This window comes from Cynara cardunculus (genome assembly GCF_001531365.2).
Source record: "Cynara cardunculus var. scolymus isolate 2C chromosome LG 1, CcrdV1, whole genome shotgun sequence".
Taxonomy (NCBI): Eukaryota; Viridiplantae; Streptophyta; class Magnoliopsida; order Asterales; family Asteraceae; genus Cynara; species Cynara cardunculus.
The window spans coordinates 25,510,508-25,528,970 of NC_037528.1; the positions used below are offsets into that span (position 1 = coordinate 25,510,508).

At 35.1% G+C, this 18,463-nt stretch overlaps 2 protein-coding genes across 3 annotated transcripts; both read left to right on the forward strand.

Annotated features, from left to right (window-relative positions):
* Window positions 1-5,484: 5,484 nt before the first annotated feature.
* On the forward strand, window positions 5,485-12,690 carry LOC112515132 (methyltransferase-like protein 13). Its single transcript, XM_025121807.1, has 16 exons — window positions 5,485-5,893; window positions 7,065-7,166; window positions 7,267-7,333; window positions 7,508-7,686; window positions 7,800-8,060; window positions 8,406-8,489; window positions 8,579-8,626; window positions 8,731-8,795; window positions 9,775-9,823; window positions 9,925-10,201; window positions 10,325-10,446; window positions 10,809-10,889; window positions 10,998-11,072; window positions 11,526-11,689; window positions 11,807-11,957; window positions 12,266-12,690. Exons 1-16 carry the CDS (start codon window positions 5,507-5,509, stop codon window positions 12,461-12,463), a joined length of 2,310 nt encoding a protein of 769 aa, XP_024977575.1. The 5' UTR covers window positions 5,485-5,506; the 3' UTR covers window positions 12,464-12,690.
* A 1,856-nt stretch (window positions 12,691-14,546) lies between these two features.
* Window positions 14,547-18,253, forward strand: LOC112515363 (RPM1-interacting protein 4-like). Of its 2 annotated transcripts, none has more exons than XM_025122153.1 (4): window positions 14,547-14,700; window positions 15,794-16,150; window positions 17,265-17,456; window positions 18,211-18,253. In XM_025122153.1, exons 1-4 carry the CDS (start codon window positions 14,695-14,697, stop codon window positions 18,241-18,243), a joined length of 588 nt encoding a protein of 195 aa, XP_024977921.1. In that variant the 5' UTR covers window positions 14,547-14,694; the 3' UTR covers window positions 18,244-18,253. The 2 variants fall into 2 exon arrangements, with proteins under 2 accessions (XP_024977921.1, XP_024977913.1); XM_025122145.1 differs by lacking the exon at window positions 14,547-14,700 and adding an exon at window positions 14,821-15,177.
* The last annotated feature ends 210 nt before the right edge of the window (window positions 18,254-18,463 follow it).

Here is an 18,463-nt window from a genome sequence, read left to right on the forward strand (position 1 = left end):
TGAATTAATGAAATTACACAAAATCAATACATTTTAAATAGTTAATTTGATACTAATATTGATATATTTATTTTTGAAATTTTATGATATCTTCAAATTTACATTTTATTCAAAAATAAAAAAAATTATTCCCTTCTTAAAACCATATAAAAACCGTATTATAACATCTTCGGATAAAGAATAAAACGAAACATTAAAATCGAGATATATCTCGCTGCATTGCGTGACTACCCTTCTAATATTTAAAAATGATAAATAAAAAACATACATATTACTAATTACAAGATCATAATTCAAATTATTATTTTTTTGTCTCAATACACCTTTTTTTAAATATATATGAAAATCTGAATTTTTTAGACGGGATTGATTATTTATATATATATTTAGGTCAATATCATTTTCAAATTAACCCATGATGATGTGTCTATTTAAGCAGTGACAAACGTAAAATAGGAGACCATAGTAGTCAAGATTATCGTCATGTGCAATTATAAGTTGAGTGGTGGGAACAAGTGACTACTCCATGATTTCTTAAAATGTTTAGGGCTCAACATATATAGTGGTTATAAATCGTGATGTGTAGTTAGTATGTCAAACGATTGCTTAATGCTAAGTGTATAATGGTTACCCTAGTTTCAAACAATATAAGAAAGGACGAATAATAAAACACCCACCCACAAGCTAGAATGAAACGGTGTTCTCAATTATTGGGTAAGGGTGTATGGAAAATGAACGAAAATCAAGGTGAGGTTGCCGAGAGTCTTGAATATGATCGTGATTGATGTGCCACTAAAAATGTTATAGTTATGTGGTTCATGTCTTAAACTGGTTCTCTAACCTACGACACCTCGGTCTCGATAACCTGAAGTATTGCATAAACCATAGGGTAAGACAAAGTGGTTTGGGAAGGGTTAGGCGCACCCAGATCTGATCGGGCAATAGCCAAGTTTGAACATCAACGGCATGTAGCTAATATGAGAAGGTTCGAAGAGTCATGTACAATACTTTTGTAGCTTCGACCTAATCATGTGAATACATGTAAGCACTAGTACATCAACAGAGGTAGCCTCATTGAATGCCACGAAATTGCAAAAGGGATAGAAAGATATAGGAAATGTTTAGTGGCAATCAACGTTAACAAGTCTATAAAAAATATTAAAATCAAAGATACAAAAAGAAAAAAGGAAAGCAGTCATGGAAGTCTCGGATCTGAGAAATTCATAGACCAGGGGCACATAACAGATACCATGTCATTGAAAGAATAAGTAGTTACATTTTACAATTGTTCTCCACGAGTTTTCGTCATTTGAAAACAAGTCATTACATCTTCAATTGTAACGTTTACAAGTCCTTTTATATAATATATATTACACAACCATCTCTTTTTCTTCCACGCGACACTGATCGTGTTTGTTATTCGGGTGTGTCTATTAACTTATTTGATCCATTTATTATTTGGGTTTTGGATCGAGTATTGGGTGGATCCGAATAGGAATTTCATTTATTGGATTGGTTTTAGGCTTCGGTGTTTTGATTACGGTTTGTCTATGACCCCAACTAAAAAATTATTTCATTTTACAATTTTAAGGTTAATCTCATTGTCACGATCTCCTTATCCATCCTCTTTCATGAATACAACCACACTTTATCTTTTTTTTTACGGGTTCCCGGGAAGTACACCATCATCCCATTGTATGTTGCCATTGGCAATCTTTATCCAACCTCTGTGATTTTCCTTCATTGACAAAATCAAGTATGAATATATGTCGAATGCTATCCATACGTCCAAACTACAAAATCCAAAAATCCTTTCATGTTTTGATCGTTTAATAAGAGTTACAATCAGGTACAAAAATCCAAAAGAACGTTATGTTGGTCCTCAAAAGTAATGACCTACACATGACGTGTTTGTAGAATGGGGGTGAATACAACCTAAACATATTTTCATTTTAGTTATATATTTTGTATTAAAACAAAGAATTACATAATTGTTGCGTAAACTAGGAAAGTAAGACCCGTGATCCTAGACAATCTGGTTGGTGACAATTTGCTCACGTTGAAATAGCGAGAGAATAATGTACTTTTTTCAGGTTTGAATGACTAAGATAGTTCTTCAGGTATTAATGCCGATTTTGCTTAAGAAACTATTACATAGAAGTTCTGTCAAAACTGTTGAACAATGATTGAGACTAAACACAATATTCTTATTTCTTAAGTCATCAACAACTCACTGAAAACATACTCTGACACACATATATATATATAGTTTACCAACCGTTGTAACCCTTCATATAGGAAACGGTTAAGTAACTACCGTAATTACCATAAACATATAAATAAGTATATATAAACTAAGTCTAGCTTAAATTTAACAAAAACGGGGTGAGTAACAATGAAAGACACGGTGCCCTTTTAGAGCCACCATTGCATTAAATGTTACTGTCCAACTTTAACGTGTGTATTCGTCTGATGTGCTAATCTATACATGCATGTATTATTCATTTCAGCCTTTATAGTTGATGTTGACACTTTTTGTTCTATCCCATTCTTTTTGTATGCCGATGGAACAATAAAGAAAGTATGACACTAATAAAATAGTGTTTAGAACTTACTTTGACTGACATGTTGCGCATGTTCCCATACTAAAGTAAGTGTTGGATGAGTTGGTGACCTAAACTTGCTGCACAAGTTTGAACTCCAAATCCGGTTTGTCAGTAGTAGTATTTGTCAGACTACTAGTTGACTTCATCTTGTACTGATCTTCCTTTTGGCTAGATGACAAACCAATTCACTTTGGTGGTGATTTTGACCTCACTTCAACTAGTCTTCGATTATGTTGAAGGTTTTTCGTTCTTGGATCAATACAGATAGTTACAATACCTTTACAAGTAAAAATCCTATCTATTTCTTTTCCAAAATATAAGTATACATCGGATTCCAGCTATAAAATATTTATCAAGTGGATTCATCATATTCCAAAATCACTTGGTATGAAACATGGCTTCTAGAAACTCAAGATGGAATGATCTAAAATGAGGGGTCAATCAAATTCTCCAAATCGGATGGAGAATCATCAAATCAAAGAGTTGATCTTCACAATTTTATATAAGCCAAGGATCCGATGGGTGATCAACATCCGAAGCCTTAATCCTTATGAGTTATTAAGGTTTGGATGTCAATACTTTTGAGTTACATCCAATGACTGTTGTTCATCAGATATACTCACTATAAGACAAGTATTAAGAATTTTCTTTCTAGTGTTTCGTCGAATACTAAATAAATTATTTACAAATTAGATGATTGAGACCAACACATTCAAACGTTGGGACCACCAAAATAACGAAAGTTTGTCATCTTGATAAAAAGTTGATGAAAAAGAAAGTCTTCATCTATCATCTCATTTTGCTTTTCAATTAACCTCTCAAAATATTACTCATGAAAGGGATTTTAACGGCACACTTATTGAAATGAGTTTTAATTATTCATTATGATCGACTATCTTCAAGTCAGATGATGATATAATTGATCCTTTCATCAACGACATTTTCCAACGTTTACATATCTAATGGAGCAAGGCTGATTCTTTTATATATTCATTGTTTGAGTGATTACGCTCAAATATAATTATAATTACGCTCAAATAAGCTGAGCTGATTAATAATAAAAATAAGATATGTTTGTTAAATTAATAAAACTAAAGATATTAAAATCTTTTTGCTCACACTCACACTAACACATAAATTTTTCAATAATGAATTAAGACTTCAAAAGAGTTTTTGTATGGCAATTGTATTAATAGGTAAGCAAAGGGTCCTAAAAGTAAAAGGTAAACAACATGGGCTGTTCGGTTTGTTTTCTGTCAAGACCTGTTTGGATATAGCTGTCTGTATTGATATGATTGTCTGTATATTAACAGATAAATTGTTGTTCGGTTGTTGTGCTGAATAAACAGTCTGAATATCAAAAATGATCATTTTACCCTTCAGACCCAATGTCAAAAATGGGGGTTTTCTAAATCTATAATGGTTTTTCAATCCAATCAAATCCAATCCAAATCCAAATCCAAATCCAAATACCAAATCCAAGTATCCAAATCCAATCCAACCTCTTTAATTTGTTTTCAATCCAAGTATCCAAATCCAATCCAACCTCTTTAATTTCACGAACTCACACTCGGTTCTCAGTCATCACCTTACTGACTCACCGTCTCACGTTTTCTAAATCTAATCGGACGTCGCTGGTTCAGATAGCAACTCAGCAAGCGTGAAGAAGAAACCTTAATCGGTCGCTCACTTCGTCGCTCTCATCTACTCATCGTCTTCTCCGTTTATTTTGATTTTTTTTACATTCACTCGGAAAAAACACAGGTGACAGTCGGAGCAGAAGAAAAACACAGATGAGGAGCAGAAAAAACACAGTCGCTCTCATCGCCTCCATCGGGCTGCTGATGGGCGATGATATTGTAGGTCAGAGCAGATGAGGAGAAGGAGGCGACAATCAATGAGTGGTGAGGCAGAGTACGATGATGGTTTCCATGGATGAAGACTTTTGGAGTTTGGAGGATATCGATTTGTTTGAAAGGTTTCACCCTATGGATTTGTTTTTTTTTTCTATTTAAGGATGGAGGCGATTGTGTTGAGGGAGGAGTAGCTACGGAGAGGGGTAGTTGAGGAAAGTTACCAGCTGAATACAAAGGATATTCATTTTGTAGTTGAGTGGTTCAGCTATGGGCTGACTGAATAAGCCCACACCGAACAACTAGATATGGCTGTGCGAAAAAGCCATATAGCTTATACAGTCTATTAAGCCGCAACCGAACAACCCCTTAGGTCGAGTTTGATTGGTTGGGCCGGAGCTAAATGATTTAACATGAACTTGAAAGGTACTCGTATAATGTAGCGAGATACATCTAGATTTTAATATTTCATATTATTTGTTTTGTCTCAGTCGATATTATAATATAGTTTTAAGTGATTTTGAGAAAACGATAATGTTTTTATTTTTGAATAAAATATAAATATAAGATATATCATAAAAAATTGAAAAAAATATTTATATTGGTATCAAACTGACTATTTTTTTTGTGTATTTCTGTAATTCATATTTTTATTTATGGTTTAATTAATAACTTTTTATAAATATAATAATTGAGTATTTTGTTAGGTATCAATGATTATCATAATTATATTTTATGTTTTTTTATATTTAAAATGAGATTTTTGATTATGTTTATCTGCAGTTGGTTATACGAATTTAAACATAAAGCTTTAATAAATTATAATTATGTATAATTTTTATAACCTTGAATTTTAAGTAACATGAATCAATAAACATTATTTCATAAATAAAAAATGATTTTTAAATTTTTTTTGTATGAATACTCTGAATCCGGATAAAACAGGCAATACCCGGCCCAAAAGAAGAAATGGTAACCGGGTCGAGCAATTGGCCTAAAACCCTCGAGAAACCTGAAATTCACATACAGTGACGGAGGTCGAGAGAAATGGGGAAGCAGAAGAAAGGGCAACAAGCAGAAGCAGAACTTCTAAGCACCCTCGAGGATTTCACCAGCAAAGAAAATTGGGACAAATTCTTCAGTATCAGAGGCACCGACGACTCATTCGAATGGTACGCCGAGTGGCCTCAGCTCCGCGACGTCCTTCTTACACAGCTTTCCGAACTACCACAAGTCAATGGAGAAACATCGGAGGTTCAGATTCTTGTACCTGGTTGCGGCAATTCTCGGCTTTCTGAACAACTATACGATGCCGGATTCCGTTATATCACCAATATTGATTTTTCTAAAGTTGTGATTGGGGATATGTTGAGGCGGAACGTGCGTTCTCGTCCTGGTATGCGGTGGAGGGTCATGGATATGACTAGTATGCAGGTATTTCGTTTCTTCCGATTTTTACTTTGATCATCATTATTGAGTTAACAATTGCCACACACACAAACACCTAGAGAGTGCGTGTATTCTGTTTTTCCGCTTCTTTCCTCTGGTCCTGTTTTGGCGTATTGGTTGATGTACTTAAAAACTCTATTGTGTTGGTAACGTATCTATTTATGTCAAAGTAACTTAATTTTTAGCTAAAAATAGTTGTTGGAATGGTCGTATTTTTGTAAGCATTCCAATTAGCGTCCAAGTACATGATACATAACTAATATAAATGGAGGTTGGGTATATGTTTGTGTTGAAAGCATAAAAAGTTATTTACCAGATAGGTTTACTTTCTATTTAAATAGGTTGAATAGCTTGCCTGATCTCGAAGAGCCCCCTAAGGTCCCCTTTGGGGTTGTTCAATATCATGAGGGTTGTTTCTTTGGACCTCTTTTTTGTTCAGATTTCGTTAAAAGCCACATGGGTTTGTTGTTTCTTTGGCATGCTTAGTTGTTGGTTTAATTTTTTAGAAGTAAACTACGCTTTCGGTTTTTATGATAACCACTTTGTAGTTACCTTTTGTTTCGATTTGGTCCTTTTGACTAGTTTATTCAAAAAATCCGGCAACTCAAAAGTATTTTAGTTCATTAAAAAATAATTAAAACAAAGTCCTTTAATTTTATTTATTTCTGACCTGAGAGTATGCTAAATTTTATATTGAGAACTTGAGAACTTCTATTCATACATTCCTCTCGTCAGCAAGTTGCAAGGTTAGGGTACATCAGAAGCAGATAGTGTTAACAATTTGGTGTAGAACTAGAATTGAAAACGTAAAATATATGGATGCAAGGGCCATAAACTGCATGAATATGGGATTTGTCTAAACAAGTAGGGAAAGTGTTATTTTCTGTATTTGTCACTGATAAAGGAAGTTGGCCAGGACATCATGATACAAGTAAAACTAAAACTAAATTGGATAAAATTTCATGCAACTAAAAAAACATAAAGGCAAGTCCAGAATATGGAATTGGGCACACACGCACACACATAATGTGTACTTAAAGACATGGCTTGCCAATAGCTGATCCACTTATTAAGGTGTTTGGTTCTTTTATTATTGTTCAAAAACTTTGTTTTACTTTTATCAACCCTCTTTTCTCTGATTGCTGTTGCTTTCCAGTTTGCAGATAAGTTATTTGACGCCATTCTTGATAAGGGAGGATTAGATGCTCTAATGGAGCCTGAGCTCGGCCCAATGCTAGGGAATCAATATGTATCAGAGGTTTGTTGGACTCAATTTTTTAGCATAGTTTACAAATAATATTTTTTTGTTTGCTGTGCATCTTTAGAAGCAAGATGTCCCTAACTTATAATATTGCCAGGTAAAAAGAGTTCTGAAAGAAGGGGGCAAATTTATTTGTCTAACCCTTGGAGAATCTCATGTTTTAGGTATTTTCACAGATTTTCTTTTGAAGTTGGATTTTATGATTTCACGAACTTTCTTCAGTTCAAAGAAAACATTGGGACAATTTAGATGGGCTCTTTTATCTCTGGAGAAACATGAGATGCTTTTATCACTTTGTGGTTGTGCTAACCACACATTCTTTCCATGTATCTTTTCAGGGATGCTCTTCCCCAAATTCCGGTACGGATGGAAGATCAGTATTCATGTACTGCCTCAGAAACCATCTAAAAGATCAAGTTTAAGAACTTATATGGTGGTTGCTGAGAAAGCAAGTCCCACTACCATACAGACAATATCAACGTCTTTTGATCATGATACACTTGATAGTGGTGATCAGGTACAGGGATCTATCAGCTTTATAGTTCTCTTTCTTTGGGACATATGAGTATATTTCATTACCATTTTGATGTTATTGCAACTTCACATGTATAATTGCCCATATATTTTTAGGCTCGTGGAATATTCGAAGCACTTGAAGCAGAGAACAAAATTCGAACAAAGTGCTCCAGTGATAATGATATACTATACTCACTTGAAGACCTGAAAATAGGAGTCAAAGGTGATCTATCAGAGCTTAGCCCGGGTCGTTGGGTACAGCTCACTTTAGGTGAACCTGGACAGTCCCGCTTCTGCTACAAAACTGTACTTCTAGATGCTCAGCAAAATGCTGATGAGTTCTTATATCATTGTGGGGTTTTTCTTGTACCCAAGGTAGTCTTTCCTTTGATTTGCTTACATTTTATACATCCCGAAAAAATACATATTTAAGGTAATACTTGCGAGATGACTATTAAAGCTAGTTGTGAGAGAAAAATTTGGTTATCCTTCCTTTTGACTACATAACCAAAAGATTTCTTTTGGATTATTTAGAATCAGTATATGAACTGCAGAGTTATTCAATTGTTATGGACCGTCATCTCCCTTGACTTGATACAGATTAGTTTTCACTAAAAATTTCAAAACTCTATTTGTTTTTTTAGATCATACCATTTCAAAAACAGCAATCAGTCATGTATTTTTTTATTATAAATTGTGTAACTAGATTATAGATTTCAGACTCGGGCTCATGAATGGCTCTTCTCTTCAGAAGAAGGACAATGGATGGTTGTTGAGAGTTCAAAGTCCGCGCGACTGATAATGGTAGCTATTTTGCAATTTGCAACCACACAGCTTGTCTATAAAATAATCAAGTTGTAGCATCTGAATTAATCACTATGCATTCATTTCAGGTTTTCCTAGATGCCAGCCATACTGGTGCCAGCAGTGAGGATATACAGGTGAGTCTTTGTTTTATGATTAATGGTTAGGGCACATATATAACTTGTCTATTGATGACTATAAACCGAATGAATCGTTTCTCTTTTTTTTTTCCTTTTCTCAGAAGGATCTTTCTCCGCTTGTTAAACAACTGGCACCTGCTAAAATTGAGGATGCAGCTCAAATTCCGTATGTTTTTTTAGTAATTGTACTTCCTTTTAATGTCAAACCTCGATGCAAATTGAAACTATTTTCAAGATCTTTGTTTGGATTACTTTCTTGGCAAAGAGAGCAGGCTTTATGTCCTCTGACATAGTTTACACTTCACATGCAAGTCTTTCCCATCTTTGGTTTGATTCATTTATTAAATTTTACCTTGCCCCTTTCAGCGCTTTATGATGCTCCTTGCCCTCAACATCTCAAATTGTCATCTTTTCCCTTTAGATCATCCCATATGAAGTGCCTTGAGCTTTTTATACCTCTAATGTTTAAGGATGACTGGATGAGAACTCCTAAGGTCCCAAAATTGATGCAAAAGCCTACTCAAATATTGACTATCATATCAAACGATAAACCAAAAGGTTACTTTTAATATAATTATGTTAATGCTCGAACTTTTGAATCTTTATACCACCTTAAGGAAGACACTAAGAGGTTTAAGGGAGTATGAAAGAGCATGATCACCATGTACATGAATACCACTTTAGGGTCTAAAAGGTGTATGATTGTCGTTCCCCTTGTAGGATGTTTCTATAGAGGTTGTACTTAGGCTTTCTGTCACTCACATTTTACAACACTCCATTGGGACTATATACAAGTTTGTAAAGCTTGCATCAATTGTATCTATCTTCATTTTCAAATTTCTATACTAACTCCACTGTGTCTGGACGACTTTGATACAAGTTTTAGGGCGTTCAAATCCTTATATATATCTTTGAGTCATGAAAAATTATTTTGGTCAGAAGTGAACCGAAAAAAAGCTTGACAATATGATACGAACCGTACTCCAAAAAGTCCACTTACCATGAAATATCTTACATTTTGCAAGTGGTACCATATTTTGCGTGCGTTCAGTTATGAGCTTTTCACGTTAAGTGTTTTCAGCTTTTCTTTTGAGAATCTCTCTACTGAATACTGATATGCTTCTATCTGGATGAAATTTGTATAGATTCATGGCAGCAAGTGATGGGATCAAGCAGCGAAAAGTTGTTCACCAGGTTTTGGATCCTCCCCCGTAAATAGTCCACTTTAGAGCGTTATGTTGCTTCATATTATATTTCTTGTGCTGTAAGTCATGATACTTGGTTTTGTTTCGTAGGTCACATCTGCGCTGACTGGTCCAATAATTGTTGATGATGTGGTATACGAAAAAGTTGATGGCGAACTTGGTCATCTATCCCTCTCCAAGGACCTTGTATTTCGCCGCTTAACTTTTGAAAGATCAGAAGGCTTGATACAGTCTGAAGCTTTGCTAACAAGTGAAGGATCTCAAAAAACTGTATGTGAAAAAGGAAATAAGAAATCCCATTCTTCTTCTAAAACAAAGAAAAAAGGAAGCCAGAAAAAAACCGATTCTCACGTGTCACTAGTAGATGGTAGGCATCCCTTTTTTTCTTGGCTGTTGCTGCTGCTTAACGTCTGCTTATTTTGCATCTCCCTATTCTACTCCATATCTGTTTGGCTCTGATTTTCCCTTGGGTTTACATTATATGTATCAGATGCAAGCAACTATCTGAATGTTGATCATGGCTACTTAGCAAGTTCTTATCATTCTGGGATAATATCTGGATTTATGTTGATCTCTTCGTACCTGGAAAGAGTGGCATCATCTGGAAGAACAGTAAGAACTCTTGCATTTACCTTTTCCAAATTGAAGTATTTCGGTTCTGTTCCTATCATGTAAATTTTTATATGTATTTTCATCTTATAAGCAGATATTGTTATTAGTTGATTTTCTATTCTAGTTCTTCATGCTACGATAATTCTGATCCTTGTTCTTTTGTTCTCTTGTTCAATTTTGAGGTAATACTTATGGTGGTTGTTTACTTATGTGCACAAATGAAAAGCGAATTAGTGCTCCCGCTTTTGGATACATGTCCAATACTAGGAAGTTGTAATCTTGTATCACATATGGAGTCGAATTATCTTTGACGACTATGGTTTTAATTTATACAGCTAAAACATAATTTACCTACATTCCAGGTTAGGGCAGTGGTAATTGGTCTTGGTGCTGGGCTACTTCCCATGTTTCTCCATGAATGCATTCCATTTCTCCATGTTGAGGTAATTTGAAGGGCTAAGCCAAATTACTTGTCTAGACAAAGGGTTGGGACAAAACTTCTTGTAATACATGGCTTATAATCATCCACTTGGGTACTTCTGATTCTTCAGGCGGCAGAGTTAGATCCAGTAGTTGTGGAACTTGCTCGGGACTATTTTGGTTTCAGAGAAGATGAACGTTTAAAGGTAATTGACCAATTGTCATCACCTATTTACTTGATTGTTCTACTTTGAGTAATTGTACCACAGAACCATCGCAGTTTTGAGGGTGTGTCTCTACTCATACCTGCTAGAATTTTGTAGTGCATTTATTTTTATACCACTGACTTCTCTAGAAGGAAATATATGTTCAAATAGATTTTGAACCTTCAGTTGGCTAACTGTACCCGATTTGACTTTATTTTTTAGTCGATTGATGTTGCTCTTGAGACATATTGTCTCTTCATCTGGCTCAGATTTGACTTTATTCCTTAATCTTTTCTATATTGCTGTTCAATGCTATAAATAGTACCTTCCCCAGACAATTGCATCCTTTCATTGGCAAAGACAATAAGATATCGGAAGTTCTTTTCTGTCCATGATACCGTGCATTAACAATAATCCGATTTCAACTTTTTTTTTCCCCGTTTAACAAATCAGGTACATGTCACTGACGGAGTCAAATTTGTGGGAGATGTTGCCAMCACTACAGTAGCTGGTGCAGTTCCTAATGCTGATGAGAGTGATGCCGAACTTAAAACGGAAGGTGTAGGCGTTGACAAATTGGACATTCTCATAGTAGATGTCGACTCTCCAGACTCGAGGTTAGCATACCCTCTTTAATGGGAATTTCTATGATAATGCGAGAATATGTTTTTACCTCTTTTCGTGGTTTAACTTTATGTGTGTTCTATCGTTATCTTCCGCTCTTTTTTATGCAGCTCTGGAATGACCTGTCCTGCTGCAGACTTTATTGAAGAGTCTTTTCTTAACACTGTTAAAATTTCCCTGTCCAAGGAAGGTCTCTTCGTTATTAACCTGGTATCGCGTTCGTCAGCAATCAAGGAAATGGTTGTATCAAGAATGAAAAGGGTAAGAGTCCAATGTAGGCTTATTGTTCCCACTTAAAACTACATACCACTAGTCCACGGGATATCTGATTGATCGGACCAACTTTATTTTATAGAAAAATGATAACAACTTGATCATATGCAAGGTGTAACTTCTTCTAAATGACCCCTTAAGAACATCTCGAACCCAACACCAAGTCCCATTTTGACACGATTTCGCATCAACTAGACACCAATCTTCACACCATTTTGGTGTTGGTGTACCGAATAACACCCACTATGGGTGCCTTAACTCGCATGCTGTTTATGGTCAACCTTTTCTTGTTTCAGGTATTCAACAAACTCTTCTACCTTCAGCTTGAAGAGGATGTGAATGAAGTTATATTTGCCCTTAACTCGGATGACCCAACTGATTTTTGTTCAACCGAGGCTTATAATCAACTCCAGAAACTATCAAATGTCAAACACCCAGAAATGAACCAAAACATAATTGATTCTGCAAAAAAGATTAAACCTCTGCATGGTTGATGGATGCTGCTGCTACTACTCTGTTTTATGAGATCTTGTCAGCCATCAAACCCAATGTTGGCGCTTTTGCGGATCACGACTACGCCATTTGTCAAGTATTTGTGTCATCTGCAACACTTTCAGCTTTGTATACAAATTGTTTTGATAGTGAGCGATTGTAAAATACTAAAAAAATCCTTGCTTTTTTCATCCCAGAAACTGTATGCCTGTTTGAGTCATTTCTTGTATCTTCATCCTACTCTTGACGGTATTTCTTGTGTTCCATTTAGTTTGAGAAGGCCACTACTTTTTTCTTTGCTGAAACAAAGGTTATAAATGGCGGAGTGTAGCGGTTGCATCAAGCCTTAGGAGCCATAATGTTCTTCAAGATGTAACTTATTTTCTGTAAATCTATATATATATATATATATATATATATATATATATACACTATATTATAAAACATTTGACAAAAACTCTTAAAAACAATTTTTTATGTATAAAATACCGTTTATTTGATGCATATTACTTAAAATTCAAGATTACAAGTAAATTATGCATATGTACAACTTATGAAATCTCTATATTTGAATTCGTATAATTAATTGTGGATAAACATAATCAAATAGAGGGTAAACATCTTATTTTAAAATATAAAAAATCTAAAATATAATTAGGATAATTATTGAGTTCTAACAGAATACTTAATTATTATCTTTATAAAAAATATATTATTATACCTAAATTAAGATAGTTTGTTACGTTAAATTAAATTATAATAAAAATTCTGAATTAAAAAAATACACAAAAAAGAACTTTTAAATAGTTAATTTGATACTAATATTGAAATATTTTTTGCAAATTTTATATGATATTTTTAAATTTATATTTTATTAAAAAATAGAAACATTATCTATTTTTCAAACACATAAAATCGTATTATATCGATATGGATAAAAAATAAAAACGAAACAATGAAATGAAAATGTGTCTTGATGCATTGCACGAGTACCCTTCTAGTATATATATATATATATATATATATATATATATATATATACTTAATTATGCACATATGTTTTCTAATATTACTTAGTGGCCGCTTACCAAATACTTACCTGGTAAGTGCTTACCCGTAAAATTTAGCACTATTATTTACTTATTGGGTAAAATTCTAGTCCACCAAAACGATATTGCATGCAACAATTTATCAGGTAATCGCTTACCATGGTAAGAGTCGTTGCTCTTACTTACCGGGTAAGACTGTTGGTTCTTGTCTCGCTCTTACCGGGTAAGATTGTTGGTTCTTGTCTCGCTCTTACCGGGTAAGATTTTTGGTCCTTAATATATTCATTCGGTTAGATAATGTGACTTGGTAAACGCTTATCAGAGTAAGCATTTGGTTAAGAATACCGAAATAATATATTGATATATTAGAAAAAGGAGTGGTAAAGGAATCCTCTGTCAGTTCTATCAAGGATTTAAAACAAGCGATCCAATTGTTTCAGTATTTGAAACTTTGTATTAAAGGTGGATAAACCAAGGTTTTTCCCGTTATAACATGTTGGTGGCCTGCCAAATTTGCTCAACTTATAAGAATTGACCGTAAATAATCGGTCTCTTTGTAACCAACGTGATCCGGTTTAATTCCAGTTTTCAGTTACGGTTACTCACCTCTAACGATGGTTGCTAGCCATTACCTTCTTCAGGATATATTATGGTTGTTAACGATTACCTTCTTCATGATATATTATGTCTGTCTTTGGGGGGTCGTTTTCCTATAGATTCGTCTCCAATATGTATTGTATAGGATATGACACATGAAGCTATATATATATATATTCGTCTCCAATATGTATTGGTAAGGTTTTGGATGTTCAAACGAGATTGATGAAAGAAAAAAAAGGTCAAACATTAGTTTTCGATAATTAAATAAAACATGACAAATTAAATTATAAAACGCTTTAATTTAGAAAAAAAGAAAAAGTAAAACGTCTGGAAGGTTGAACTTGAAGGGATGGTGATGACCGCTGACTGTGACGCAGTCGGACGAATTATCGGTAGCCAACTCAATCTCCAGCGTCGTCAACGGTTGGTCTTCCTCGCCATATCCATAAAAACAAGTCTTAGATGACCGGTGGCGCCAGTCAACCAGTCATCGCCTCTGCTTGGGCGTTGGCCATTTATGAAATAAAATATCCGACTTCTTTGGATCATACCCACGGCGGGTATTCGTTCAACCTACACGAATCATGGCAGTAAGTTCATATTTCTTCATCTAATCTTATTCATATTTCTGATTATCTTGATGAATTGTACACTTTGTGTTTTTGATAAGTCTAGGGTTTGGCTTAGGGAATTTAGCATTTTTCTTTGGAAATTGATGGTGTTTATTGCTTATTTCATGTTTGTAACAATGTTAATGATGATTGGATTACCGACATTTTGCAATTTCTTGAGGATTTGATACTGTTCATGAACTTCAATACTCGTTAGGTTTTTGTTTAGGGTTTCAAGGGTTTGTGGATGTGGTTTATCGGTATTTGCTTTCATGGTTTAACGGCAAACCATCCTAACTCATCCTTCTTCCCTTCAGCAGCCTACCAGTAACAAGATGATTACACCGACAAATCTAAGCATCACTCTTTCTCTCTCTCACTTTCTGTTGGATTTTGTCATTTGTCTTCCTCTTGTAATCAGGAACTATGAGTTCAGAGTTGAGCTCTATCTTGATGGTAAGGATGGCATAAACCTTTGAATTTGTATGGTTGTGGACTTGTGAAGTCTGTGTGGTTGGACATCGAGTCTGATTTCGACTCCCCTTGGGGTTTGCGAATCCATTTTTTTTTTCAGTCTCATTCTTTGAAGATCCTAAACATATCAATATTGTGTGTTTGATTTCCTGATTGTGGATTGCTTCTCATCTAAGGTTTGAAACAGCAAAAGGGATTAGACATGTCAAGTTGCATCATACAAAAAGATTTATCATTTAGAATACTCTCATAATGCCATCAGTTACATCATTTTTAACTGATTTTGATCAAACTGGGTGACTACACGAGTAAAAACATTTTTGGTGGGGAAAATGTTGATCGTGGCCACCGTAGTTTTGAGTTATGTTAATTTGGTTAAAAGTGGACGAAAAGAATGTAATGGTGATGTGTCCGATTTTGCATTTCTTGTTGTTCCTCAATCCTCCAGCTATGCCCACAAGTTCCCAAATTTGGGAACTGGGAAAGCGAAGAAGATGTTCCTTACACTTCCTACTTTTAGAAGGCAAAGAAAGATCGAAATGGAAAGATGAAACCACAAATTCCTGACCCTTCTTCCGACAATGATCCTCCGTTTCAGGCTCAAGATGAAACTGAGGTTAAGAGTGGTGATTCAACAAAGTTTGAACCGGATAGACCAAAGGGTGCATCAAAAACAAAACTGGTGACTCATGTGAGCAGGGAAGAAATTGACCTGATAAAGTCGAGCGATTCTCCTACACGCCCTATACGGACCACAAGACAGAGTGTTGGTTCAGATCAGAGCATTGATAACTCACCAATGCATCCACATCCACAAGCCAGAGTTGGGAACAGGGGTAGCGCAGGTTCTTCACCAATGTGGGATAGAAAGGTTTCTTCAGAAAGTAGCCATGGTGCAGCTTCTTCAACTCCTGGAAGATCTCGATTGAAACAAGTTACTCGTGGTGAAGAAACTGTAAGTTCTCAAAAGAATACATGCTGCTTAAATTATAATAAAGAATTCACACACATAGATTTGCCTGGTTCATCCATTAGGCCTATGACAAATGGTAGAAGAGTATTCAGTATATGGAAAAACCAATATAATCTGCAAGCATATGAAGTATTTATAAGCTATTTAGATAGATTATCAGAATTTCAAATATCTATCAGAATTACTGTTGGTAGCAAAGACCCCATTGCTAATACATAATGCATTAGTCATAAAGTTGCCTGCAAGATCCTGAGAGAACCAAAGGTAATTGGCTCAGCGGTATCCGGGTAGAGCCAGCCTCCGTGGAGGTCATGGATTCAAGCTCTACCAAAGGTTTGGAGTGTGTATTGAGTATTTGCTATATAGGCGAAGGATTGTGTGAGAAGGAGAGTTAAAGATGAGAAGCTTAAGAAGGCATCTGGACCTTTGATCACCTTTAATCTCAAACTCACCCATTAATATCGTTTGCTATGGGTTTTGATCCGATGATCTCATCTTGGTGCATCTCATCCTAATGTGCATTCAAGGGTGGAAATCCCTTCTTACTTCTCACCTTAATTCTCCTTGTTACCGAAACCTAACCATAGATATATATATATATATATATATATATATAGAGAGAGAGAGAGAGAGAGAGAGAGACGAAGGATCGTATGAGAATAGGAGTCAAGTGAGAAGTGCACAAGGGATTTGGACCCTTGATCACTTTTAATCTTAAACCAACCCATGAATTGCGCTTTAGAAGGGAATTGATCTGGTGCTTCTCATTAGTGTTGATCTAGTGGAACTCTTCAATTAGGATTGATCCAAAGGTGGAGATCCCTTCTTACCCTTCTTGCAAAAGTTACAAACCAATCAATTAGTATATTTATGGAAATAATGAAGGTTCATTTATTATGCTTTGAATATGTATCAAAGATTATTAGAGTTCATTAATTATGATCAGCTTTATATTAGGAAACAATCAATATATTATGAAAAAAAGATATTATTATATAAAGGAAAAAAGATCTAGAGAGATGGTGGAGCACAAAAGATGATCTGCTGAGGGCTTTATTCTTAGCAAATTGTAATAACATAGAAAATATATTGGCAGGTAGATGATGGCCCTGCAATTCCGAAATTTGGTGATTGGGATGATAATGATCCTACAGCAGGTGAAGGTTACACTCAACTCTTCAACAAAGCAAGGGAGGATAGACACAATGGAGGAGCCAAGTCGCCAATGATAACAATTGAGAATGCTAATTTTTATGGTCAAAACCGGCATGGCAATGACAACACAAAGGTCCGTGGATTTCTTCCATTTGAACATCTCTTATATTATGCTAGTAGTCTTGTTGATTTATAGTAGGAGCGTTAACAACCCGAGTCGAGTCGAGTAGCAGGTGGTTCAAGCTTGGCTTAAGAAAGAAATATCAGGCTTGAGCTTCAAAACTTTTTTCAAATATTTTTTCAATGTTCAAGCTCGAGCTTGATGCCCGTTTAACAAATTTGAGTTATGCCTAAAGTTCAAGCTTTACAAGCTCGTTTATGGGCTCAAATTTGAGGTCAATTAACTCGTTTATTGGCTTGGGCTCGATAATTGTTATAATTTAATTTAATGGTTTATGAAGATGTTTGGCTCGAAAACATGTATGCTCAAATGTCTCGGCTTGGCTCAAAAAATTAAATTGAGCTTTTGAACAAGCCGGGTTGGACATTGGTGTCATGAAGCTTGGCTCTAAATTAAACGAGCTTAATTTTATCTTCGAGTTTGACTCAAGCTCTAGTAGTTGGTTTTAAACTTAGAATCTTTAACACCCCTAAGTTAGAGGATATTGCCACCTGAATTATTACTAGGATTGGCCAACATATAAGGATCCTAATTACCAACTGTCTACATTGAGGATCGGATCGGATCACCTTAACCAGCCAAATGGTTCGAGGTTTTTCGTGAGGATTTTACTAGCTGTAATCTTCAGAGACCCATAGAATTGGGCGTGGTGCACTAAAACGTCTGCGTTCTTGGTTTCTTACTGGTTTGTTCCTTGATGGCTCAGGGTTGTGGCTGCTTTTCATGGAGCAGAAAATGATTTATTTTTGGTATGGATGGAAGAAAAAGTGTTTGCTAGTTCTTAAAAGGGGTTTTTGCAACATATTTTGGGATTATTAAGTGGGGGATGTTGAAAATATATCGTCTAGAATTCATATCATCTTTTTATTATATCATTTATAGAATCGTATTGTATATGATGCTAGGACAAAGGTGACTTACGTGCAATGTTGATGCTTTTGTCTACGTTTATAATTCTC

Bases quoted from the DNA above. Each gene is read 5' to 3' on its own strand.
- LOC112515363 (XM_025122145.1), top strand. From the start codon at position 15,148: ATGAGTTCAGAGTTGAGCTCTATCTTGATG. The intron at 16,151-17,264 runs GTAAGTTCTCAA...ATATATTGGCAG, and splicing joins TTACTCGTGGTGAAGAAACT to GTAGATGATGGCCCTGCAAT. The intron at 17,457-18,210 runs GTCCGTGGATTT...TTGATGGCTCAG, and splicing joins ATGGCAATGACAACACAAAG to GGTTGTGGCTGCTTTTCATG.